General features: G+C 43.8%; 1 protein-coding gene across 1 annotated transcript; it reads left to right on the forward strand.

The window, feature by feature from the left end:
* Positions 1 to 3,642: 3,642 nt before the first annotated feature.
* On the forward strand, positions 3,643 to 26,939 carry LOC310762427 (phospholipid scramblase 2-like). The gene is made up of 9 exons (XM_083613539.1): positions 3,643 to 3,880; positions 11,013 to 11,045; positions 13,571 to 13,720; positions 19,230 to 19,387; positions 20,376 to 20,418; positions 21,964 to 22,184; positions 23,377 to 23,538; positions 23,891 to 24,052; positions 25,437 to 26,939. Exons 2-9 carry the CDS (start codon positions 11,033 to 11,035, stop codon positions 25,494 to 25,496), a joined length of 969 nt encoding a protein of 322 aa, XP_083469665.1. The 5' UTR covers positions 3,643 to 3,880; positions 11,013 to 11,032; the 3' UTR covers positions 25,497 to 26,939.

Consider the following 26,939-nt stretch of genomic DNA (forward strand, 5'->3'; position numbering starts at 1 on the left):
AGACAAAATCTCATTCCAACATTCCCCTCCATGAAGAGCAAATGTGTAGAGACAGAAACAGGGCTGCCCTGTCCCTGATGTTCCTGTGCCCCACTGATGCAACTCCAAAATCCAAAAGTCTGAAAACAGGCATCTGCATTCATGTATCCATTCACTGAATGCCTTGCTGAATGAAGGTTCAAAAGACTGCACATCTGTGCCTTTTCATTTTCATTCCATTCCATTCATCATCCTTCTTACTGCTAAGCTTGGCAGTATCATTAAGGCCCTTCTTTACATGGTGTTCAGTGTTTTGTTGTGTTCTCGAACAGTGAATGAGGTGTGTATTCTGCCTCTTGAGAGCAGCTGAGCCTTGAGATAGGATGATCTATGTCCTATTTTACAGCGGAGAGTCCTCTGTTGAAGGACTGCCTTGGTCCCAGTCCACATTAAGGATGAAAAACTCTCAGAAGGGAATTTGGGGGGCCTGAAGATGCCCATCAGCAGTTTGCATTGGGGCAGCAAAGTGAGGGCAGCATTCAATTAAAGTTACGCTAGTGCAACGCTTTAGCTGCACAATGTCATTTTCCTGTTGTCTCCTCTCCCCACCTGTCCCTGAAACCTGCTCCGTCTGTTCCCCCAACCCTCCAGAGCAGATTGGGGAGAGGAGAAGGTGGGAAAGTCAAACTGCACAACGTAAATCTGCTGAGCTAGCACAACTCCTGTAGTTGAATACTGCTCTCAGCAGCCCCACAAGGTCACTTGGTTATGGTCCTTCCTTGCTGTGGGGAGAGAGAGAGAATGAGAGGGGAGAGAGGGGGTTATTGCAATGCTTGCTGATATGAAATACTGACACCTCTTCTTTTGCCACCCATGGCAGCCACTTTGTGCTGACACCCATGCCATTTTTGTCAATATATGATTGCTGGCAACACTATCTGTCCAATATACAGTACATTATCACCTTGCCAACAAAGGTCCATATAGTTAAAGCTATGGTTTTTCCAGTAGTGATATATGGAAGTGAGAGCTGGACCATAAAGAAGGCTGATCGCCGAAGAATTGATGCTTTCGAATTACGGTGCTGGAGGAGATTCTTGAGAATCCCATGGACTGCAAGAAGATCAAACCTATCCATTCTTAAGGAAATCAGCCCTGAGTGCTCACTGGAAGGACAGATCCTGAAGCTGAGACTCCAGTACTTTGGCCACCTCATGAGAAGAGAAGACTCCCTGGAAAAGACCCTGATGTTAGGAAAGATGGAGGGCACAAGGAGAAGGGGATGACAGAGGATGAGATGGTTGGACAGTGTTCTTGAAGCTACCAGCATGAGTTTGACCAAACTGCGGGAGGCAGTGGAAGACAGGAATGCCTGGCGTGCTCTGGTCCATGGGGTCACAAGGAGTTGGACACGACTAAACGACTAAACAACAACAACAGATATACATATAAAGTAGCACATGTAATTTTTATGCAAAAATTTGCCCTGTTTTTTGTGATGTATTTCTTCTCTTTGTCCAGGCATAACCAAACTCGGCCCTCCAGATGTTTTGGGACTACAACTCCCATCATACCTAGCTAACAGGACCAGTGGTCAGGGATGATGGGAACTGTAGTCTCAAAACATCTTGAGGGCCGAGTTTGCCTATGCCTGTCTTTGTCAGTACATAACTAGACACCTTGTCTTTAGATTCCCCGCCTTCTTTTCTTCCCATAAATGAGAAGAAACCCTGCAGCAAGTCTGTGTGAAGAGCCCTTCCAGGAATCTGTAACTAACTATTTAATAAATGTATCCACACCAGTATGAATATTCAGGTTTCAACAGATTACACAGGTATAAGGAAATAAGCTGTACACTGATGGAACTTAACAGTTAGAGCTGAAGGCAACCAGCCACATATTGAGCAATCTGGATACAAATTGAGCCCACAATAGTACAGACTTTTTACGTCATTTCTGTATCTTGGCTGACCACTTAGATTGCTACATTCTTTCCCAATCTTCCTTTTCAGACTATTGCTTGTATTGGATGCATAACACAAAAATGGGGGGGGGGGGAGAGAGGGAGTTAAACATGAGAAAAATGATTTAACAAAATAACAAAACGAAGTGTTCTTCCAAGAAGTATTTTTAATCCTACATCGTATACATATATGAAACACATTACAAAGAATTTGGGGGTGCCATTAAAAATGGCAACCTCAGCTTAGCTTCCCTGAGCTGTACAGAAACTCACTGGTTACAGTCCTTGGGATACCATACTTTGGGAACAAATGAGGAAGAGAACCATGTGTACCTTGTTGAGCTCCTTGGAGGAAAAAGTGGGATGTAACTGTGACAAATAAAGCAAACAAACAACCCCTATTGTAGGCTTGTTTTTACCCTGCCAGATGCTGGTAGCCCCACACATACTGTAAGTTACCCAAGTGTAAATTATGCTGGCAGCTTCCTACAGAAAATGAACATTTTGTTCATATGCGAACAAAAAGGAACACATTGGCCAAAGTAATAAAAGCTGGCAGTAAGGTACACAATACGCAATATAATAGATGCATTATACAAATACTGTGGTTATGTCATCATCATATACACAGTACACCCTGCTTAAGCACTCAATATCTGAACTGCACTTATTTTTGCAATTGGCACACCCAATTACAAAGCTATAATACTACATCATACAAACAATATCAGGAAAGTATACATTTTTGAAAACAGTTTATTGTAATGGATGATCCAACCCTGTTTAAATTAAAATCTGTACTGAGTATATAGGGATGCGGGTGGCGCTGTGGGTTAAACCATAGAGTCTAGGGCTTGCTGATCAGAAGGTCGGCAGTTTGAATCCCCGCAGCAGGATGAACACCCGTTGCTCTGTCCCAGCTCCTGCCAGCCTAGCAGTTCAAAAGCACATCAAAAGTGCAAGTAGATAAATAGGTACCACTCTGGTGGGAAGGTAAACGGCGTTTCTGTGTGCTGCTCTGGTTCGCCAGATGACCGGGAAGCTGTACGCCGGCTCCTTCGGCCAATAAAGCGAGATGAGTGCCGCAACCCCAGAGTCATCTGTGACTGGACCTAATAGTCACGGGTCCCTTCACCTTTACTGAGTATATATTAAGGTTGGATGCCACAGTATTTGTTTGTTGACGTCTGTGTTTCATTATGTCTTCGTATTGGTGTTGTAACTGTACAAGTATTATTCTGGAAATGATTTTACAGAAGCTTTTCTGTTGAAAAATAATTTATTTTAGAATAGGAACAACAGCCATCTCTCTAGCCAACTGTTTTGTTTTTGCTTTTTCTCTCCCTATGGTCCTCTCTTGTTCTGTTCACTTCACTTTTCACTTACATACTGCTGCTCTTCATCTGAAGATGACATAAAAATACCCCACCCCTCAAAAAGGTAGGAGCAAACTACGTATACAGATCATTCTTTATTTACAAACCTAGCGTCTGGGGGAAATCTCCATTCCGAAGGCGCGTATTTGGTATGGAAAATAAAAGGCAAGCCCCCAGACCTCATGGCACGTGGCTCCCTCTCCATAGCCATTGCAAGGTACAACCTAGTTTTCAGTTCCGTTAAATTTGAACCCCGCTTAGCCCCCGGAGGCGGGCAAGTGAAAGGTGTTCTGAGCAGAGGCGCTCCCAGGTACAATTTCCCCCACTTGTGAGCGTCGGCCGGGGTTGCGGCTCCACTTCCTCCTCGCCTTTGCTCTCGGCGCTGCTGACGTCGCCGCTCCCGGCCGACCCCCGCCCCTTCCCGGAGCCCCGCTCTCGCTTTTATCCCCACCCCCAGGTCCGCCCTGCCAGTGCAGAGCGGCTGGGAGACGATTTGTTAGGCAACAACGGGAGGCGATCAGCTGCGAAGGGACGCGTCCGGAGCGCGAGGCTGCTAATCCAGGTACGTCAGGCGCTTCCTGCGTTAGAGACGCGGGGCTGAATAAAGACAGGAGCGCGGGGGAGGCAGAGAGAATTACGGCCGCTTAAGAAAAGACGCGATGCCCACCCATCCTCGGGTGCTGTTCACTCGTGGGCGGGCAGCCCCACAGGTGTGCGGCTGCGGCTAAACCCGGGGAATTGTTCTAGGGGGAAACTGCGGGGAGACGAGAGCTGCGTAGCTCCCACTGTGGTTTCGCTTTCGTTTCCGACGGGCTTGCTCTCCGTGTTCTTGGCGGAGGTCGTTTTGGAGCTCTGGTCTTAATGGTCCTCTTTCTGCCGTCCTTCTTTCTTCCTGCTTCAAATGGGCCTCTCGTTCGACAGGGATGTGTATTTCTTCCCTTCCCTCGGTAAAGATGTTTGTTCCTGTGCGGCTAGGTAGTGCTGTTTTTGACGGGGGCGCGTTCTGCCCTGATAGCACCGCTATGAGGATCTTAATTTCAGGGTCGAGGGTTCGAGCCTCATATTGGACAAGGGGTTGGACTAGATGACTCCCATTGAGAGTGACCTTCCAACAATACAATGCTATGATTCTAGGTAACACTCCCCCTCCTGCTGCCATCTTTCATTTTGGCAGCCTTTGCAAGTCTCCACCTGTGACCTGTGTCCGTCTGAACTGGAGCTGTATTGATGTATCCCTTTGCCTTTCTTCCAAAGATCTCATGGCCCTGCTAATGGTTCAAAATGTAAATGGTTCACCCTCCATTTTATCATCACAACAGCCAGTGCTATTTTTCTAGAAAAAGAGGTGCCGGTACTCAGTATGAACGCCTCCTTTGCTCTCTTAAAATGGCAATGGCGCCCACCTGAGAGGTGCCGGAACTGAGTTCTGGCTAAAAGAAAGAAAGAAAACAACCTTGCAAGGTAGGTTAGGCTGAGAAGCAGTGATTGGCCCAAGGTAACCCAGGGAGCTTCATGGCTGTGTGGATTTGAACCTAAGTCTGAAGTCTAACCACCACCTTTGTGTTATCCCTCACCATTGGTCATGCTGGTTGGGGCTAGTGGGAGTTGCAGTCCATCAACAGCTGGAGTGCTACAGGTTCCTCATCCCTGCTCTACACCTTGAAATGCATTGAAACCGCTTTCAGAACTTCTGTTGAAATTGCCAAGATCAGGAGGGGGTGGGCAGTGAGTACGATCCTGCTCTGCCCTTGACCTGTTCACCCCAATGGTGGGTGGTGGCGACACATGTGGTGCACACCAATCCCATTCCTAACCTGCATGGGGGCTTTTTGGAGAAGCTTTGACACCTGTATGCAGATAGGAACAAATATCTTTCAGACATTGCGCTGAACATGAAGAAGTCGGGGTGGAAAATCTTGACAAGTCACAAGAGGTTGTGAGATGCCTTCCAAATTGGACAGTATTCATAATTTTTCCATACCACTTCATTATTGCACATTCTCTGCTTATTAGCCCTGTCTTGTGCAGTAGGGTTCTCCTATCCTTTGAGTGGTTCACGAGGCCACAGGGAAGTTGGGAAAGTAGGAAACTTGTCTGCTATGGACTTGCAAAGTTAACTAACCTTAGGATCTAAGTCACCTACTTGCTGATTTCTGCCCAGACACTGAGGTCCAGCACCGAGGGCCTTCTGGTGGTTCCCTCACTGTGAGAAGCTAAGCTACAGGGAACCAGGCAGAGGGCCTTCTCGGTAGTGGCGCCCGCCCTGTGGTACACCCTCCCAGCAAATGTCAAAGAGATAAACAACTACCTGACATTTAGAAGACCTCTGAAGGCAGCCCTGTTCAGGGAAGTTTTTAATGTGTGACATTTTAATGTATTTTTAATCTTTGTTGGAAGCCTCCAAAAGTGGCTGGGGAAACCCAGCCAGATGGGCGGGGTACAAATAATAAATTACTATTACTATTACCACAGTTGTAGGGTTTTTCTAGTTGGTGAATATTGCAGATTTTGTAGTTGCAAAAGCCCTACAGCAAAATCAGCATCATGATAGCTTGTGTTCATAGAATTAGGCTGATGTGGTCAGCCTTGTTGCTGTGCTTGAAATCTCCCTCCCTCCCTAAATGCAGTCTAGATGAGAGTTGCCTTAGTAGCACTGACGTAATTGATGCCAGGAATTGATGCCAGCAAAGCGTGGGGAAGGCTGAAGAGTTCAAAAAAGAACTGGAAAAAATACTCCCTTTCACCTTTTGACCTATATCTTGCATCAGTGTTCCTTGGTTCATTGTACAATGTAGGAAATGCTTTCTGTCATTTAAGTAAAAGGAAGGAAAACTAGCAGAAAGTATTTCCTACATTGTACAAAGAAAAAGGTGACGCAATTTCTAAACTTCGTGTAATCTAGATCATGTTAGTGTGAAACACACTTTTGCTCTGCTTTGGTTTTCTAGAGCAAAACAGAACAAATTAGGCAGATCCCCCCCCCCCCTTTCACTGATATATAATCTTAGATTGCATGATCAATAATTGCCCAGTGTTTTGTAGCCTGGAGAAAAGTTGGAAGTCAGTTTTAGGCATCCATGTGCAAGTGGGAACTTCTTTTTTCAAGAAAGCTCAAAACAAACACTGCAGCCCAACCCCCCTTTGGTGCCTCTGCCCAGCCCTGCCAGGGAAAAAAAACAAACTCTTTTGGATATCAGATTGCAAAGTCCCATTAACTTCAGTGGTACTTACTCAGTAAGAGCAGGTTCAGGATAGCAGACTTACTTGTGTGTTTTCCAACGTTTTAAAAGATCATTATAATAAATTTACTTGGGATTGTGCTAAAAATCAGAGCGCACAAGGCAGCCAACAAAAAAAAAAATGAGTTCATCATAGTAACAAAGAAATGAAGAATATGGTAACAAACAAGAACTGATCGAGTCCTGGGTTTACAAGTCGATTCAGTACTAATTAATATTGCATCATTTAGATCTCCCGATGGACATTGGGTAACTGCAATCCTGCCAGCTGCTTTGCACAGTGTCTGGGCAGGACCCAAGTAAATGCAAGCACATTTCAAGCCCATGGGAAACCAGTAGGAATGCCAAGCACATTCTTAACCCTTTCCCACTGGAATCCATGGAGCTTATTTTTTTTAAGGTGGATCCCGTTAGGATTTGTTTTGGCACTTTGTTGAACGAGGAAGCTGTTGCGGTTTGGGGGGGGTGGGTCTACAAATTTGTGGCTTTTTCTTTTCAGCCTGTTTCTGTGAGTAGGTGACACCTCATTGCGGGATACTTTGCTGAAACTTGTTAGTCCTCAGCATTCTCAAATACCTCCTCCCCTGGCCAGGCTCTCTGCCTTGGGGACCACACATTGTCTTGGGTGCTGCTAGCACCTTCCATCAGTGACCATCAACACAGCCCTGCAAAAGCATCAGGTTGAGTGATGGGATGGAGCACTGGTGCTTGGATGTGCATCTTCCAGCCACAGCATACAAGCATGCCTGCCTGCCGTTCTGGCTATGGGGGAGGAAAAGCTGGCAGGTGTGTTGGGCAGTGGAAGCTGGTCCATTAGGGCAAATGGGGGCACTGCCCCACCCACCTCAGTCTGCCTTCAAGCAAGCCTTCACCTGCCTACCATCTTACTTGCAACCAGTAAGGTTTGCCTGTCACTGACCCTGCCTCCATCGATTGCTTGTCTCCTTGCCTTCTGCCCTACAGTCCTAATGGTACCAGCCACCATTTTTGTGTTGTGTGGGCTTTTTCTGGGAGGGGGTGCAGTTTATCCCTGTATTGCAAAGGCTCTCTAGGTACCTCGGTCATACACCTGCCAAATGACATCTATCCTTCCTCCCAGTTCAGCAGCATGTATCTCCATTTGCAACAAAAGATTTAAACATTGTATAAAGTAAATTCAGTTTGTAATTATTGTCTGAATCAACTGTACTTGAATATACTAAACACGATAATTTCATGGCAGACCATTTGGTGAAACTACATGTTCAGTAAGGAGTATGAAGACTGCAATTCTACTTCTTTCAGAACTGCTGCTGAACATAATCTCACACTTAAAAAGCAAAGGTAGACATGTTTGTCCATAAGAAAACACTTCAAAGTTGGTCCAAACATTTATTAAAAGGTAAAGGGACCCCTGACCATTAGGTCCAGTCGTGGCCGACTCGGGGGTTGCAATGCTCATCTCGCTTTATTGACCTTCTGGGTCATGTGGCCAGCATGACTAAGCTGCTTCTGGCGAGCCAGAGCAGTGCATGGAAATGCCTTTTACCTTCCCACAGGAGTGGTACCTATTTATCTACTTGCACTTTGACATGCTTTCGAACTGCTAGGTTGGCAGGAGCAGGGACCGAGCAACGGGAGCTCACCCCGTCGCGGGGATTCGAACCACGACCTTCCGATCGGCAAGTCCAAGGCTCTGTGGTTTAACCCACAGCGCTACCCGCATCCCTAAGCATTTATTAGGGCCAATCAAAATGTAACAAAATTTGTGTTCTCCAGAACTATTTTGTGACATTAAAGGTATGACCCAATTGTGGATTTGGGAGTTCCAGGCAGGCTTTAAAACAGGAAATTTCTTCGTGGGCTAAGAGGAAAAACTTCCATACCATGAAATTCACTTGAAAGTCAGTTTTCATGAAACCACAGTAGATCTTGATGGAAAGTTTGCCAATATAGAACTTGGCCTTGAACAAACACAAAAGCAGGAAGATTGATGGTAATCTCTGGACTACAAAAGGGCCTCCCAAAGTAAATAAAAGTTTCTGTGTGCTCGTGGGCAGCTGTTGCACTGCAGCTTTTGATTAAGAGAAAAATGACCTGGTAGATTTGTGTTTGGTTGTAAACCTATATCGCCCGATACAATGAGTAAAACCCATTGAACAAGATGGGACTCGCTTCTGTGTAGGCATGCATTGGGTTGCATGGTAAAAGAATCAGTGCAAATATTCAATAGAACTAATATTGTATATCACTTCCTGGGGTCCAAGTTCGCTCTGTTTCTCTCCTCCAGAGGGAGGAGCATTTTTGTTGTCAATGATTTTCATCTTTCCACTTTGACGTCTGAATCTGCTCTTTCTTGTACAGAAGTATTTAGTTTTCATTTGAATTAATGCATTTGCACCTTCAACATTTTTTATGCCATGTACTGGAAAGACCTGGGGGAGTTGGAATATTGAAGCTGGTGGGGTCCAGAATGATGAAGTGGCTGCGCTTATTTTAAAGCGCCTGTGCTTTAAAATAAAGAAAATATAAAGATTCCTGTCGTGATTTCTTGGAGGGTTAAAGTGGATTTGTGTTTTTTTTAAAAAAGGTTGAAGTCAAATAGTGGACAGCATATGAAGTTCTAGGGCTGATCAACATATTTAAGTTTAATAAGCTACTGAGGTCCCTACATCTGTAGGTCTTTAAATACCTCAAATATCAAATGCAAAATATATAACTTATCACTAAAATCAGCTTCCTTAATGGAGACTGGAAAAAGCCAACATGATACAGTTTTTTTTAAAGGGGCTTGTACAATATTAGAACCCAGATAGCCCAGTATCTGTTCTGGATAGATTGGTGTAAAGCATTGTTAAAGACAGACTTACTAAGAACAAGGAAGTATCCATGTGGTTTCTGCAATGGGAAGTCCTTCCTTGCCAACCTTTTGGAGGTACTAAGAGTGTAATCAATCCTATTCATGTGCTTGGTTTCTTTCTTTCTTTCTTTCTTTCTTTCTTTCTTTCTTTCTTTCTTTCTTTCTTTCTTTCTTTTTAATCAGTTTGTATGCAGCCCTTCATCTAAAAATCACAGGGCAGTTCACAACATAAAAACACAAAATGAAAACACAAAATACATAATAAAGCAAAAGCAAAACAACTCAATAAATCTCATCCAACAGAAACATTTAAAGGGCCATAGAATGTTAATCAGCCAAACGCCTGGTTGAAGAGAAACATTTTCGCCTGGCACCTATGTGTGTGTGTGTGTGTGTGTGTGTAATGATGGCACCGGGCGAGCCTACTTGGGGAGAGTACTCAAACCGAAAGCCTCCACAGAAAAGGTCTGTTTTTGTGTTGACACCCCCTAAATCTCTTGTGGGGTAGGTACCTGAAGAAGGGCCTCGGATTATGATTTCAGGGTCTGGGTCGGTTCCTATGGGGAGAAGAGTGGTATTGCGGTCCAAAGGCTTAGTAAATATTTGATTGGATCCCAACTTGCCCTTCCATTTGCAGAAGAACTCCTGCCATTCAAAAAAAGGACTGGAATATCTTCCCTGTTCTCTGGTAGCAGTTCCCAATGAGTAGAGCTCTACCCACAGAAACTTTGGATCCAACCCATTATTTAACTGTTTCCAGAAAGGTTTTTGACAGGAGCACCTTCATATGTTCAAAGAGTGTGTAGAGGAAGAAGTACCACTTTTCTTTCCTCCTCCAGTTCTGGGGAGGGGGGGGCAATCCCTGGTGCCTCCATCTTCCCCACCTCCAAGACAAAAGTCCTAAGGGGAAGCCTATTTTTGCTAGGTTGTGAGTAGCCAGAAAAGAGGCCATGATAAATAGCTGAACGGACACGTCGACTTGATGTGCGGTAATGATGTAAAAGGCAAATTCCATGCTAGGAATTGTTAGGAAAGAACCATTTCGTTTTCAAAAAGTGTAATGCTTTTTGAATGTAATAAATATGGTATTGCCTTCATATAAATCTATGGCACAGCTACATTTTGAACATGATAGGTAGTCTTGTCTTCGCTGCTCAAAAAGCATCTTGTAATGCAGAAAGGAGCAACCAGATTGCCCTCAGGCCCTGCATTTGAGCTTCCTCAGACATCTTATGGGCCACTGTGAGAACAGGATACTGGACTAGATGGGTCACTGGTCTGATCCAGCAGGTCTATTCTGATATTCTTAATCGGTGAGGTCAGACCATCTTCCTACCAGGACTGGTGAAATCATTTTGAGCCTTTTAGTTCAGGCAAAAAACGAAGTGGTTACTGTGACTGTTCTTACAAGTGGACACATTGGGGCAAACTCAGTACATTTATAATAATATATTTGCTAAGGAGCCAGGCTCCAATCATGAATGGGGAGGAGCTGGGATTTATAACTTTGGTAATGCCAAAGTGAATAATACAAAATTAGGAGGGAGGGAGGAGGATATGGCAATGTTGCTTTTTATTTGAAAACAACAACAACCATCCTATTTTGTTTTTTTCAGAAACGAGTATACAAAGATCCATGGAACCCCAGGGTGAGTAATATCTTTTTCTGCTTTAATTGTGCGAATGTTCATTTTTGACACGGACCGTCTATAAAGCGTTGTTTGCCTATTTGCCTACTGTGTGCCTGTTTTGGCTGCTCTTGTTGGACACCAGAGGTGGTAAAATAGGGTACCTGCAGAAACAGGAATCTTGTGGCCGGTATGTTCTTGTGAGGTAGAAGAAGAACTAGACTTCACTTTCATCTCCACGAGCCCTCAACATTTGCTGCAAAGGGTTGCAGATTGTGGGTGTGTCCTGGTGGCTGCAGGAAGCAGAAAACGAAGTCCACTCAGACATTGTATGCTCAACTCTTCAAACATGAGTTAACTATTCCATTGGGAGTTTAAATAATTTGGAATGAACATTACCAAGGTTTTCATCAAATGTTCTAGAAAAATGCCGCAAAAATCAATTGAATATTCATTTATTTATTTTTTGCTTTATTATTCAAATATTTGCTTTATTCAGATATTGTTGTTTTGCTTTAGTGTTTTTCCTAAACTGGGTTGCCTTCCCCAAATCATGTACAAAGTGAATCTTGCAACATAAAATATACGTGGAAAGTGGGGAACGAGAGTAGCAGCCCATTAAACAAACATTCAGGATAGCCCTATAGACCCACAAAAGAAAATGTAAATTCCAAATACATTTTAGGATTGTGTTGAAATTATGTTAGTTCTTGTTGAACAATAAGGTGTATGCAGGATTCCAAGCTTTTAAAGATAATTCCTGCCAGAGTTCCATGGCTGTAGAAACTGAAAGACAGGCAGAAATTCAGACGGTGAACTGTTCCCCTCACTGCATCGCTGTGGTGGTAGAAGTTTTGCCTATTTAGTTTTCTTCTCCATGCATTTCAGCTGTTGAAGGGTGTGGGACCTATGACTCTCCAGCTGCTTTTAGACTCTGGAGGCCAATGCTCAGGGATTATGGGAGTTGCAGGTTCCTCGCCCCTGTGTCAAAAGCACATAACCTCTGGCAGGAGAAAAAAACACCATCCCTAGTAAGTGAAAATAGCACTTCAAAGGGTGTTACTTTTGGAAATTATACAGTTTATATGATTCAGACCTAGGAAGCTGCCTTATACCAATTTAGACCATTGGTCTACCTAAAGCATTGACTGCTGACAGATCTCCCTGATTTCAGACAGGGGCCTTCCCCAGCCCAATCTGTTTGCACATATTTTATACAAGTAGATATTCTGGTCGCATTCTGCAAGTGCTATACTTTTCAAGAGATAAATCTCAGAATAGGGAATCTGGTAAACTCTCCACTTGAGAATTCTTATCAAGAGAGTAAGGTTGTATTCATTGGGTTTATGGAAATGTTGGTGTAGGAATATTGCCACTTACCTGGCGGGTACATTGGCTTGATGCATTGATGCCGTTTTTACCACCCAGCACAATGTAGCAACATCAGGAGGGTGGCTGAGCCCCGATACGTTGGCTGCTATTGCAATCCATGTACCACCCTTTTGTAAAATGATCTGGTGGTTGCCCATTTTGTTTTGTCTTTTAAATAGAATTTACCTAAAAGTAAAGCTGAATTAGTGGGACGCGGGTGGTGCTGTGGGTTAAACCACAGAGCCTAGGACTTGCTGATCAGAAGGTCGGCGGTTCGAATCCCCGTGACGGGGTGAGCTCCTGTTACTCGGTCCCTGCTCCTGCCAACCTAGCAGTTCGAAAGCATGTCAAAGTGCAAGTAGATAAATAGGTACCGCTCCGGCGAGAAGGTAGACGGCGTTTTCATGTGCTGCTCTGGTTCGCCAGAAGCGGCTTAGTGATGCTGGCTACATGACCCGGAAGCTGTATGCCGGCTCCCTCGGCCAGTGAAGCGAGATGAGTGCCACAACCCCAGAGTCTGTCACGACTGGACCTAATGGTCAGGGGTCCCTTTACCTTTACCTAAAGCTGAATTAAGGGACAAATCCCATACACTAGAAACTGGCATAGAGCAAGCCTGGCATAAATTAAGCTGGCATAAAGTTCACCAGATCCAAACTTCATTCAGGAGCAGGGCAACTGCTGGCTGAGTTGGTCTAAGCCTGGCAAGGGGGAAACAAGCCTTTGAAAAAGCTTTTGCCAGGTTTCCAGGTCATGTGGTCAAGCTGAATGGACTTGGGATCTGGCCTAAATCTCTCCCCCACCCCCGCTCTGGTCTTGCTCTCCACCATACTCCTAGAACACGCTTTTTTCAGGGCTTACATGGGTTTAAGATCCAGGATGGGGAAGATACATTGGCATATCTGGCTGAACTGCAGATAAAGCAGTTAAGCCATCTTAGCCTGACGGTGCCAGGAACCTCCCATCTCAGCCAGAGTTCCTCTGAATCCTAACCCCCCTAAATCCTGGAAGATCTTGCAGAAAGGATTGATCCCTAAATAAGGAGCGAAACTCAAGCAGTATAATGCCATGTTTTGCCTTTATGTTTTCTGCTCTCTGCATAAATGTAAATGATATATATATTTGCGAGTGTTCCAGAAGTGAGGCTTTGAAATGTCTTTCCATTCTTCCAACAGATAAATCTGCACCTGTCCCACCAGCTCCTGGGTACCCTGGTTCTGCTCCTGGGTACCCTGGAGCACAACCACCTTATGGATACCCTCAGTACCCCCCTGGGCCTGGTCAGTATGCCCCAGGGCCTGGCCAATATCCCCCTGGTTTTCCAGGTAAGCGGTTATTATGCACGTAAACTTGTATTTTACATTGTTGTGACACTTCCCAACATCACTTGCGCTGATGCGCTGTATGTAAATTCTATACATTAAAAAAGCATCTATATATTTATTCTAATGAATAAATTTCTATACCACCCTTCATATGAGGACCACAGGGCAGTTCACAGTCAAAAGTACATGACCTAACGGGCAAAACTATACCCTCCAGTTTAAAAGGCCATAGATTTGTTTAATAAGCCAAAGGCCTGGGAGAAGAGGGATGTTTTTGCTGTGCTCCTAAAGATATATCACAAAGGTGCGAGGCAAGCCTCCCAGGCAAGCACTCCACAAATGGAAAGACACCGCACAAAAGGCCTGTTCCTGTGTTTCTACCCTCCAGACCTCTCATGGAGGGGGGCACCTCAGATGTTGATCATAGGGTCCAGGTCAGGACGCAAGGGAGAAATGTTCTAAGAGGAAGGCACGCTTGGCAAATCCACACCGTGATCAACTCCCGCCCGGAAACCAATGTCCCCACTGTGGAAGGACGTGTGGATCCAGAATTGGCCTCCACAGTCACTTACGGACTCATTGTTAAAACCGTGTTTATGGAAGACAATCTTACTCGGCTACGAGTGATCGCCAAAGAAGAAGAAGATATGGGAAGAGGCGATCTTTGAAATATTGCAGTCCTGAGCTGGTTTTATAGGTCAAACCTAGCACCTTGAATTGGTCCCAGAAACTGTTTGGCAGTCAGGCCAGGGTTAGTGTTATGCGCTCAAACCGTCTTGCCCCAGAGAGCAATTGGCTATTGAATGCTGCACCAGCTGAAGTTTCTGAACCATCTTCAGAGGCAGCCCCTTGTATAATGTATTGCAGAAATCGAACCTAGAGGTGACCACAATATAGACAGCAGGTGTTAGGCTATCCCTGTCCAGATAAGGGCCAAAGCTGATGGGAAGCACTCTGCAACATCAAGGTCATCTGAGTGTCAGGCGACAGCAATGGACCCAGAAGTACATGCAAGCTATGGACCTGCTCTTTCAGAGGGAGTATAACCCTATCAAGAGCAGGCCACCTTCCATCCATTGATCAAGGGAACCACCCACGTAACAGTGCCTCATGAGCCTCGCCAATCAGAAGGTTGGCGGTTCAAATCCCCATGATGGGGTGAGCTCCCGTTGCTCTGTCCCAGCTCCTGCCAACCTAGCAGTTCAAAAGCACATCAAAGGGCAAGTAGATAAATAGGTACCACTGTGTCGGGAAGGTAAACGGTGTTTCCATGCATTCTGGCTTCCGTCCCATTGTCCCGTTGCTCCAGAAGCAGTTTAGTCATGCTAGCCTGATGTGGAAAGCTGTCTGTGAACAAACGCTGGATCTCTCGGCCTGACAGCGAGATGAGCGCCACAACCCCATAGTTGCCTTTGACTGGACTTAACCACCCAGGGCTCCTTTACCTTTTTACCTTTACCTCTTGGCAAGTCATTACTGAGGCAGAACAACGATCCAGCACATCCACTGCCTCATCTGCAGATGTAACGGAGAAGCAAAGCTTGACCATAGAAATGTAGACCATTTGAGGAAAGGTCCATATTCTGTTCAGCTTCATGTTTTGGTCTCAGTTCAGGATTCCTGTTCTGGGTCTCCATACAGTGTTACTACTTATGCATAAAATGAAACAGAAAGCATTTCTCCACCAGCAGAAAATATATCCTGCCCAAAGTCCTGTATTTGTAAGAAGCCTCCCCTCAGAAGCAAAATGTTCCTGTATTGAAATGAATCTAAATTATGCGCTCATTACGCTTTTGAATGGAAACTGGTGAGGGGTATGTTGGTTTATGTTTGCCATGCATACAAAGCAACAGCAGGTGCTTTTTTAAAAAAAGGAAAGAGATTGTTCATCTATTTTCCCAGTCTGCATGTGCCCTGCAAATGCTCTGTGCAGGCTCTAGTAGTAGATCATTAGCTTCCTTGTGTTCAAGCTAATCCTAAAATCTGTGGACACACTTGATAACTATTCCCATTGAATTTACCTCTCTGGGGTAACCGCAAGACATTTTGGTGGTTGAAGCTGAAAATACAAATTGCACTTATTAATATAGGACACCATCTGTATGGTTCTGTAGTTCTTTAACATCAGTCTCATCAAAGCAAGTGGGGTGGGCTGTTGCTGATTGTTCTAGATGTTCTGTATTGTCAGAAAAGAGAATTTTCTTTTTAATTTTGAAATTATGGTTGAATTAAAGGACATCTCTTTCAGTGCTGTAGCCTGTGTCCATTTCTTGCTTATGCAAATGAATGGTAGAACCTCATGGCTTCTCAGGTATTCTGCCAATACTTTACAGAGGGAGTGGAAAATCAGAAGCATATAAGAAAATCAGTTCTTGGGCATATAGAGTTGTAATGTTATCACCTGAAGTCTTTCAGTCTGTCCATACACCGTGGCTGGCTATTTTTTAATTTATCTTCAGACTAATTTCGTCGTCGTCGTCGTCTTCTTCTTCTTCTTCTTCTTCTTCTTCTTCTTCTTCTTCTTCCCCTCAACTACGTGGACTTTATGTTTGCTAACCTAATTTAATAAATCTAAAGCTGCTTTAATCCATTCAATGCTGTCTGAACATATTTCTTATTTGTTTGTTTGTGTGATTTGATTTACATACTACCCTCCATCAGAATATTTCAGGTGGGTTCACATGGCTAAGTTGCAAAGTTCAGGCCCTGTGCAGCAGTGCTATTTAAGTAAGAACAGCAATAATAGCAGTGGGAGATGTACTCTTTTGCCTCTAACATAGCTCTTCCGAATCCCATTAATTCCGCTGACACAGTGCGTAATGCAAGACGACGTTAATGTGAATGATGGTCCCTTCTGATGCAGGCCTTTAAATTAAAACAATGAAAGGGATGTGTTTATCCCTTGGAACATGCGTGCATCCAGCTTACGCACCCGTTAGATCATTTGAACTTGAGAAGCCATGCTGGGAAGGCAGGACACAATTGCTTCCCTGATTGCAGTTGCAGAAAGGTCACCTTGTGCAAACCGAAGGATGATGCTGGTGGGGCGCGGTGTGTTGGGCGTGGGGTGGGGCAAAGACTGCTGATCAGGCAGGGATGTAAGGGCCATAGTTCAGCCATCAATTGCATGTTTTGCTTGCACAAAGTCCATAGTCAAGTCACTTTTTGTTTTTAGATTGTTTTTCATTTAAAACTTTAAGAAAGGTTTTGTGCCAGGGTGGATTTGATTTAAATCAAATCGATTTAAATCTCTAGTCAGTAAGACTTGATTTAAATCTTTTCTTTTCTTTTCTTTTTTACAGAAAGACTCATTCTTGCTGGTATAATCTTAATATTTACAACCAGATGAAGGTTTCATTTTTGGAATAATAAATTTTCAAAGCAGTTTTTACAGTTATATCAAAAATTACTGATTTGGTTATACTATTAGAAATACATAGACAGATAATTATTAAATTATTGTGGGGTTTAATAAGTTAACTGTTTATATTAGGTCAACCTTTCTGCTGTACTTTATTGGAAGGAGAAAAATAGTCATTTCCTTAATAACAATGTAAACAATTTATTTAACTAAAGCAATAACATTATAGCATATCTATCCATGTTTGTTAACTGATGTGGTTAAATCTTTAAAAAAACAACAGACTTGAGTTTTAGCACACATGAAAAACTTAAAACAAATCCTTATTTCCTGATGAATAGCCTTTGGACTATAATGTAACCTAAATAGAAAACTATCTTTTCCTACAAAAGCATGTTATTTTTTTAAAAAATCCAATTTAAATCAAAACAATCTGATTTAAATAAAAGAAATCCAATTTAAATAAAAGAAATCCAATTTAAATAAAAGAAATCCACTTTTCAAAAAATCATTTATTTTTACCCACCCTGTTTTGTGCTTTTGTTATATGGTTCTTATCTTTTAAATGTTGTAAACCACGTTGATGTACTTTTAGTATTTAGTGGTACATTAATATTGTAATAATAAATATGCCTTGGTGTTTCCCATCCACACTAGTAGGAGGCCCTTTGTGGGATGTATTTGCTGCCTGTGTTGCTGCCCCTTCCCTTCTGTTAACACCTTCCTGCCCAGCATATGTTCCCGAAACCTGAGATCCATTGGGGGCATGCAGGAAGGCATCTGTTTACCCTCCCTCCCTCCCTCTGTGTGTGCATGAAATACAAGTTTCTTTTTATAGACCAGATTTGCAGAAAAGTGCAGGGCTTGGTTGTTTCTTAAAAAGCTGTATCACTCCAAGCCCAGCAAGGATTTGGAGCATGGGCAGGCAAACTAAGGCCTGGGGGCCAGATCCGGCCCAATAGCCTTCTCAATCCGGCCCGTGGACAGTCTGGGAATCAGCGTGTTTTTACATGTGTAGAATGTGTCCTTTTATTTAAAATGCATCTCTGGGTTATTTGTGGGGCATAGGAATTCGTTCCCCCCCCCAATATATATATATATATAGTCTGGCCCCCACAAGGTCTGAGGGACAGTGGACCAGCCCCCTGCTGAAAAAGTTTGCTGACCCCTGATTTGGAGTAACTTTAAAGAAAGACTGCTGCTTCCTTTCCTCTCTTTTGTTTTCCGTCCCACCTCCAGTACCAGCAAGGGCCAATTGTATTTAAATTTTTAAATAATAAAGCACAGCTGGCTTGTGTGAATGCGGTTCTGCGCAAAAGAGCTGTTGTAAAAATATAAGATACCACAAATGTGCCTTCAACAACAAATGGCGGGACCAGAGCATTGCACTCCCAAACTGCTTATGAGTCTTGCTTCTGAGTAGACACCTACTCACAGAACTGAGAGTCCAGTATGCCCCAATATGTGGCTCTTGCCAGGAAAAAACAGTGCATTGCATTCCCAATGGTGCAATCACATGCACACATTTTCTAATTTCTGTGTAGTGCTGCAGAGGGAAAGTATTTTCTTTCACTTGTTTGTTATATTCACACCCTACGTTTTCGTTGAAAAAATGTCATAGTTGGAATTCAATGTAAATTAATATACATTACAAATTAATGTACATTACAAATTAATGTACGTTACATTATTGGGACGCGGGTGGCGCTGTGGGTTAAACCACAGAGCCTAGGACTTGCCGATCAGAAGGTCGGCAGTTCGAATCCCCGCAACGGGGTGAGCTTCCTTTTCTCGGTCCCTGCTCCTGCCAACCTAGCAGTTCGAAAGGATGTCAAAGTGCAAGTAGATATATAGGGAAGGTAAACGCGTTTCCATGCGCTGCTCTGGTTCACCAGAAGTGGCTTAGTCATGCTGGCCACATGACCCTGAAGCTGTATGCCGGCTCCCTAGGCCAATAAAGCAAGATGAGCGCCGCAGCCCCAGAGTCGGCCACGACTGGACCCAATGGTCAGGGGTCCCTTCACCTTTACCTTTACCTTTACCTATTTAAATTATTGCACCAAATCTGTTAGTGTAGGGGTTTGTTTTTTTAAAAGATTTTTATAATACAAAAGGTAAAAATTTGTCATTTTGCATTCCCCTTCCAAGGTGCTCCTGGACAGCCACCCTATGGATTCCAGCCTGTTCAGCAAGCTTATGGAGTTCCCCCAGTTGCAGGCCAGCCCAATGGACCTCCTGGTGCTATGTGGATGCCAGCACCACCTTCAATTCCCAATTGCCCTCCTGGATTGGAATATTTAAGCCAGGTACTTCTCTTTATGTTCAGCTTCTTCAGGAAAGCATACGAGTAATACTTCAGGGACGCTACACAGTTTTTTCTCCCCCATAGATCCAATCGCATATAGGGAGATGCGAAAGCATTTGGGATCCATTTAATAACCATTGAAATTGCTCCTAAATGTTGAAATATATATTCGAAGAGGTACAAAGGGGCATTTTTTCCTAACTGGGGGTGGTATTTGCCACTGCCATCGCTCGTCACCCAAAGAATCAGCAGTTTGCAAAAATGAAACTTGAGACTCAAAAGGCACACGTACTTCACATGTGTGCAGCCATGTGTACATCTCTCCCCCTCACGTACACACCACATTTCTCTCTCACACAGACCACACACACACGTGCAAAACTCCCCACACTCTCGCTTGCACATGTACCCGGTTCTTCTCTTCCCAAGTGTATCTCTCCCTCTGTCCCTCCCTCCTTGCCCATATGCATTTTTCTCCATTGCACACGCATGGAGCGTGCTCGAGCAACTCCCACAGATTCAGAAAAAGCCCCTTGGAAAGGCTGAAGGAAGCCCTTTCCAAACAAACAACAACAAAACCCCACAAAAATCAGTTGTTAAGAAATTAAGTCCCCCAAAATACAAGGGGAGACTTTTCACCATATGGAGGGTTACCTGACCACATGAAGGGGCTTATGAATTCCATTTGCTGATTTGTGAAATTTCTTAGCAACATTATATTTGCTCTATAACTATAAGCAACTATAGTTACTTTCCAGATCTAAATTTTGACACATTTACCAGGAGGAAGCAAATTATATTGATTGGTTTTTGCTTTTCTTCATTAAAGAGGCTTCTAAATTTATGTGTTTCAAAATGCAAGGAATATCTAAAAGAGCAGTCCCTCGGGTTTTGTGAGTAATGTAAACAGGTTACAAGATAATTACTTGTGTAATTTTATTATTATTTGCCAGTTTTAACATGTTGGGTTTTTTTAATCCCTGTCATAGATTGATCAGATATTAATTCATCAGCAGATTGAGCTCCTGGAAGGTACGTATCTTATGCTACTTAATATTGTTCGTGCATTGAAAGATATTTCAGATAATTATGCCTCAACTGAAGTTGATGTTCAGTGTGTTTACTACAGGGTGAGGATTGGATGGTTGGACTTTATTTTACGGTGTTGCTGGAGAAACACCTGTTTTTAAAAATATGTGACTTATGAAATTCAATTTGTAATTAACCAAACATACATGTATATAAAAGAGAATGCAATTTATAGCCAATTAGGAGTCATAGAATTGTAGAGTTAAAAGGGATCCCAAGGGTCATCTAATCTAATGCAGGAATCACAGCTAAAGAATCCCTGATTGCTTTGGTGGTTATATGTATCAAGGTATAGTTCTGACAGGGAACAGTTTACTGCAGGGTTGGCTAACCTGTGCCCTTCCTGCAAGATATTGTTGGATTCCACTTCCCACCAAACCCAGCATGACCAGTAATAATAATAATTTATTTATACCCCGCCCATCTGGCTCAGTTTCCCCAGCCACTCTGGGTGGCTTCCAACCGAATATTAAAAACAATACAGTGTCAGGCATCAAAAACTTCCCTTAACAGGACTGCCTTCAGTTGTGATTTAAAAGTAAAATAGTTGTTTATTGCCTGGGCGTTCCACAGGGCAGGCACCACTACCAAGAAGGCCCTCTGCCTGGTTCCCTGTAACCTCACTTCTCACAGCGAGGGAACCACCAGAAGGCCCTCAGTGCTGGACCTCAGTGTCCGGGCTGGATGATAGGGGTGGAGACGCTCCTTCAGGTATACAGGACCGAGACAGTTTAGGGCTTTAAAGGCACTTTGAATTGTGCTCAGAAACGTCAGTAAGTTATGGGACTTGCAGTCCAGCAACATCTGCAGAGCCCTAAGTTCCCCATCCCTGGCTTATGCTACACAGAAATAGCCAACAGTGTGGTTTTTGAGGGGTGGGGGTGGGAATAACTATTGCTTTCATGTCAGTCCCTTTCTGTTAAAGACTTAAGTCGACACCAATACACGTTTCACACTTGATTTGTTCAAATGGACAAAAAATTCATTGTTTTAAGATCTCCTCAGGCATTACAAGAATGAGGAAGTTACCACATAGGAGATTGAGCAGTGGGGAGTGCCCAGGAAACCTCTGTGGCTCTGGGTGGCATCCTGCTGCACTTAGAGAAGCTGTTTACACAGGCCTGGCTGACCATACTGTTCAGCCAGGGCCAGTGGGTGCACCTCTGCTCCCTCTTCCCAGTACCGCATTCACTGAATCTGAATTAGTCTTGTAAACTGAGTTTTTGTGTCTTCAGGGGTGGGAAAATCACAGGATCTTCTTGAGGGCCAAAGTGGTGACATGCAGCTGTCATCACACAGGACTGCTTTGCATCCAGTAGAACTGGTATCTTTGTAATCCTGGTAGAACTTGCCTAATGTTGTGACATTATGAAGTTCTTCAGGTTTTTCCTGCCCCACAACATGGGGCTGGAATTGGGAAGGGGGCCGTAGCTCAGTGGGGAATGCATTCGGATCAAAAGAACTGGACTTCTCTTCCTTCTCTTTCAGTACTCACAGGCTTTGAAACAGCCAACAAATATGAAATAAAAAATGCAATGGGGCAAAGGGTGTACTTTGCAGCCGAGGAAAATGACTGCTGTACGCTGAACTGCTGTGGACCATCCCGGCCATTTACAATGAAAATCCTTGACAACGTGGGTCAGGAAGTCATTGAGCTCAGGCGACCTCTCAGGTGCTCCAGTTGTTGCTGTCCTTGCTGTTTGCAAGAGGTAAATGGCTTCTTGCTCCTTGAGTCCTTTGGCTTGTCTCATTTTAAAACCACCAAGATGTGGATATTTACTTGGGGTGCTTTCTCATTTCTCTGACCGTGTGAGATGCCCCCCCTTAAATTCTTACACTGGCTTCCTGTCCAGCTCTAGCTTCCTCAGGTGAGAAGAAGATCCCTGCTGGTTCAGGCCAGTAGCCCATCCTGCTCTCACAGTGGCCAGCCAGGTGACCATGGAAAGCCCCAAATCCAAGACCCGAGTGCAACATTTGAAATCCCCAGCAACTGGAATTCAGAGGCAGACGGCGTCTGACAGCCACTGCCACTAGTAGCCACTGATTGCCCTTCTCCTCCATGAATTTGTCCAATCCTCTTTTAATGTCTTCAAAGTTGGTAGTTAGTGATACACTGTGAGAAGGAAGTGCTTTCTTAAGTTCTCACCCTTATTATTAGTTGCATTTGTTAGTTGCTTTGTACAAAAAAACAACAACGTGTGGAAGTAACTCAACAAATATAAAATGAACAGATGAAATAAAACCCAGAAAATTTAGAAGTCATGTACCTTTGAGGCTAACTTAACCACTAAAAATTGGGGTTAATAAAAAATGTCTTTGCCTGGCACCAGGAAACTATGGGGCCAGACATATTGTCCTGGGGAGAGGATTCCACATATGGCAGGGTTTGGGGGTGGGAGGGAGGAGACACTACTGAAAAAGGCCATGCTCTTATAGTCACCCTTGGAAGAAGAAGAAGAGTTTGGATTTGATATCCTGCCTTTCATTCCCCTTCAGGAGTCTCAAAGCGGCTAACATTCTCCTTTCCCTTCCTCCCCCACAACAGCCCCAGCAGCTGCATGTGGAGGAGCAGAGACGCGAACCTGGTTCCCCAGATTACGAGACTACTGCTCTTAACCACTGCACCACACTGGCTCTCACCAGAGAGAAGGGCCTCTAATGAAGGCTGCAGGGTTTGGGGTGGTTTTTATGGGGAGAGGGGTTCCTTGAGGTACTGGGTTCCTGAGCAACATAAGCCTTTGTACGTTAAAACCGGCTCTTTGAACGGAGCCCAGACATTAATTGGTAGCCAGTGCAGTTGTTTTGCTTTAACATGTCTTTTTCACAGATTTTGCGACTTGGCTTAAAAAAACTGAAGCACCTCCTTCTGACTCAGCTCTGTTTGTCCTTTGTTTTTTTTAGCTGGAAGTTCATGCCCCACCAGGCACACCGGTTGGTTATATTAAACAGCTCTGGGATCCCTGTCTACCTAAATTTGCTATCCAGAATGAAGCCCAAGAAGAAATACTGAGAGTCGTTGGGCCCTGCATAGTATGCAGCTGCTGTGAAGATATTAACTTTGAGGCAAGTTAAGAATAGGACCGTGTCCTGTGAAATTTTATCACATTGGCCAGGGGCCTGCATCATGGCACAAGCCATCGTGTCTACTTGTTGTTTAGCATTGGGAGAAATCTAGTAATCTGTAATCTGGTGTTGCCAGTTCAGGGAGAAGCAAGTTAACCTGTAGTGTTAACTTGTTTTCTGTATTTTTTACCCTGAGGCTGTAGAGAAGTGGCTGCACACTCTGTCTCCCTTCAACAAGTTATATAAAATGTTGACATTAGCCTCGTGCCTTTTAAATACTTTGCAAATGTGAAGATTTAAAATGTCTTAAATTTCCAATTATAATGATCTCTTTTTTAAAAACAACAACTAGGTCAAGTCAAAAGATGAGAAAAACAGCGTTGGAAGAATTTCCAAGCAGTGGACCGGCTTTGTGAGGGAGGCCTTTACAGATGCAGACAACTTTGGAATCCAGTTCCCTCAAGACCTCGATGTTAAAATGAAAGCCGTCATGATTGGGGCTTGCTTCCTCATAGTGAGTCTGATAGTCTCAAATGTTGTGCCATTGGGAATTTTGGAGTCTAATGTAATGGACTTTATATACATATGTATGCTCCTTACATACAGCGTATGTATGCTCCTTACATACATACATACAGCGGGTGGCGCTGTGGGTTAAACCACAGTGCCTAGGACTTGCTGATCGAAAGGTCGGCGGTTCGAATCCCCGCGCGACGGGGTGAGCTCCCGTCGTTCGGTCCCAGCTCCTGCCTACCTAGCAGTTCGAAAGCACCCCAAAGTGCAAGTAGATAAATAGGGACCGCTCTCTAGCGGGAAGGTAAACGGCGTTTCCATGTGCTGCGCTGGTGCTGGCTCGCCGGCTGCAGCTTCGTCACGCTGGCCACGTGACCCAGAAGTGTCTTCGGATGGTGCCAGCTCCCGGCCTCTTGAGCGAGATGAGCACGCAACCCCAGAGTCGGTCACGACTGGACCTGTTGGTCAGGGGTAGCTTTACCTTTACCTTTTTATGCTCCTTACAGGGCACTTTGAGTCCTGTAGGACTTTCTGGTTCCTTTTGGCTGATAAGGACAGTCATGTAAACTTCCCAAGTGCCTTATGTTAATTAAAGAGCTGCAGAGATTTGCTGGCACTTCTTGGAATGATAATTGGCAATTTTAGCTTTGGCGCAAGTCATTGCTTTCATTGCTGCAGCACTGAGTGGCATGCATCCAGGAGGTAGATGGAGGAAGTAAAGCCATGCTGAATCAAATTAAATATTTAAGGTGATGGAATCTACCGGATTGTTCAATTTACTTAGGTCCCTTCCAGGTTGTTGTGTTTTTCAGGTGGGATTCAGTCACATACTGGCAGATTTGGGTTGTGCAATTAAAGTGGATTTGGAGTTATTACACAACAAACCTGCTCCCCCCCCCGCCCCCCCCAATTTTTATTTTTTTTTGTCTCCCTGTGAACAAATCAGGATGAATGCCAAACAGACAGGTTGTCTGGAAGCAACTTAAATTTCAGCTTAATGACACAGTGCCAGTTTTTACAAACATGGAAGCAGGAACATGATGAACATAAAAGAGCCCAACTGGATCAGACCAAAGGTCTAACTTGTCCAGATTTATGTTCTCACCTATGTGAAGCCCATAAGCAGCACAGGAGTGCAACAGCATTGTCTCTCACTTATATTCCCCAGTGGCTAGTATTTGGGATCTCTTTGATCTTGGAGCTAATAAAGGTCTATCTTGATTAGTAACCATTCCTTCTAATGACTTTCCTCATTAAAATGGCATTGGTTTTCAAAAACTTCTGTAAAATGGAATAAGTAGAAAAGTGTCTGAATATAGGTTTGCAGTTGCCTAACTTCTGTCTGTTTTGTTTGGTCTCTGTCCCCTCCCCCCTCTTCTTTGCAGGATTTCATGTTTTTCGAACACTCTGGACAAAATCGGCAGCAGCGAGCTGGGGTCTGGTAGCAGAGCAGATTTCTGGATTATAAATACTTCTGACAAAACCCTCATGTCACTTCTAGTCTTGCCTCGCTATCATTGTCAAGCCTGCTTTGAAAGATTCCCCCACCACACACACACAAACACATTAAAACTACTTATTTTTGTATTGTGATTGCAGCTTTCACAGCTATGTTGGAATAGTCCCATTTATTAGAGGCTGCTCAATTCTTGAAATATATACTGATTTTATTTTTTTAGGTTTTGATATATAAAAAATGTATACTTTTGGTGCAAGATCCTTCCTTGTGTATGTGCCAGTGCTCAGAGAGTAAACTGCATTTTGTGTGAGGAAAGGGGCAGTATCTGTAACTTGTGGCTATTAATTAAGGCAGGGATTCGTATCTGTTCTTTGTATGTAGGGCTAATATACTGCTAAACCTTTGTTTTGTTTTGAGCCAAGAATACTGGACTGCAACTCCCATCATCCCTGACCATTGGTCATGCTGACCGGTGCTGTTGGGAGTTGTGAATCCACAACATCTGGAGGGTTTCCATCCCCTCCCTAGTAACTAAGGAGCTGATGCCATACCTCCCAAGTGCCTGGGGTTTTCCCTGCTGTTGTTCGGTGTTTCCAGTGCAAATGCAAAAAATTTATGTATTGCTTCTACAATCTCCAGTCCAACGTTGGGACTCATGAACCTGTATCTGGAAATTTAGATGCAGCACCCACGAACCAGTGCCTGGAACTTAAACACATGCCTTGCTTCCACAACTTGTATATTTGCTGTAGAAAACACCAGAGCATTCACTCAGCAATCATAACATATAGTGCTGCTAACATGTGTTGCTGAGGGAAATGGGGACGTGAAGAAAAGATGCATTTACCAATCAGAGGGTGCTATTTAACCAAGTCACACTTGGAACAGACCCAGCAAAATCATTGACCTTACGTTATGACTGTTGTTGAATATCAATCAGAATGTGTGTAAGAAACTCTATTAAGTGGTCCAATGTTTTAGGGGTAGCAAATAGCTCCTTCCAAAAACTAAAACTTTTGATATGTTATGGTGCCTATATAGCCAAAGAGGGGCTACGAAAGGAGAAGAGAGGGAGATATTAAAGGTTTGCAGATATAGAAAAAATCATGAGGGGGGGGGGAAATACCCTAAGAGAACAACCCCCCCAATTTGATTTCTTTTTTAAAAAAGCACTATGCTCCTTAGTCAGAAAATGCCAAGGGCCTGTATTGGGGTAGGGAGGGGAGTGAAAGAATTATCCTGACAGAAGGCAAAGCTATATGGCTGGAGCACTCAATACTGCAACAATTGGTTGCAGATTGTACCTCACACAGAAGTAGATGATGCTGTTGTATTTTTGCCTGAATTTTGAAAAGAAAAGGGAGAAAAAATGTGTATGCCTTTATATGTATGTGTGAAAAATTAAATTATAAAGACACATAAAAAGGAA

Source organism: Podarcis filfolensis (assembly GCF_964270895.1).
Source record: "Podarcis filfolensis genome assembly, chromosome: 5".
In the NCBI taxonomy this organism is placed as follows: domain Eukaryota; kingdom Metazoa; phylum Chordata; class Lepidosauria; order Squamata; family Lacertidae; genus Podarcis; species Podarcis filfolensis.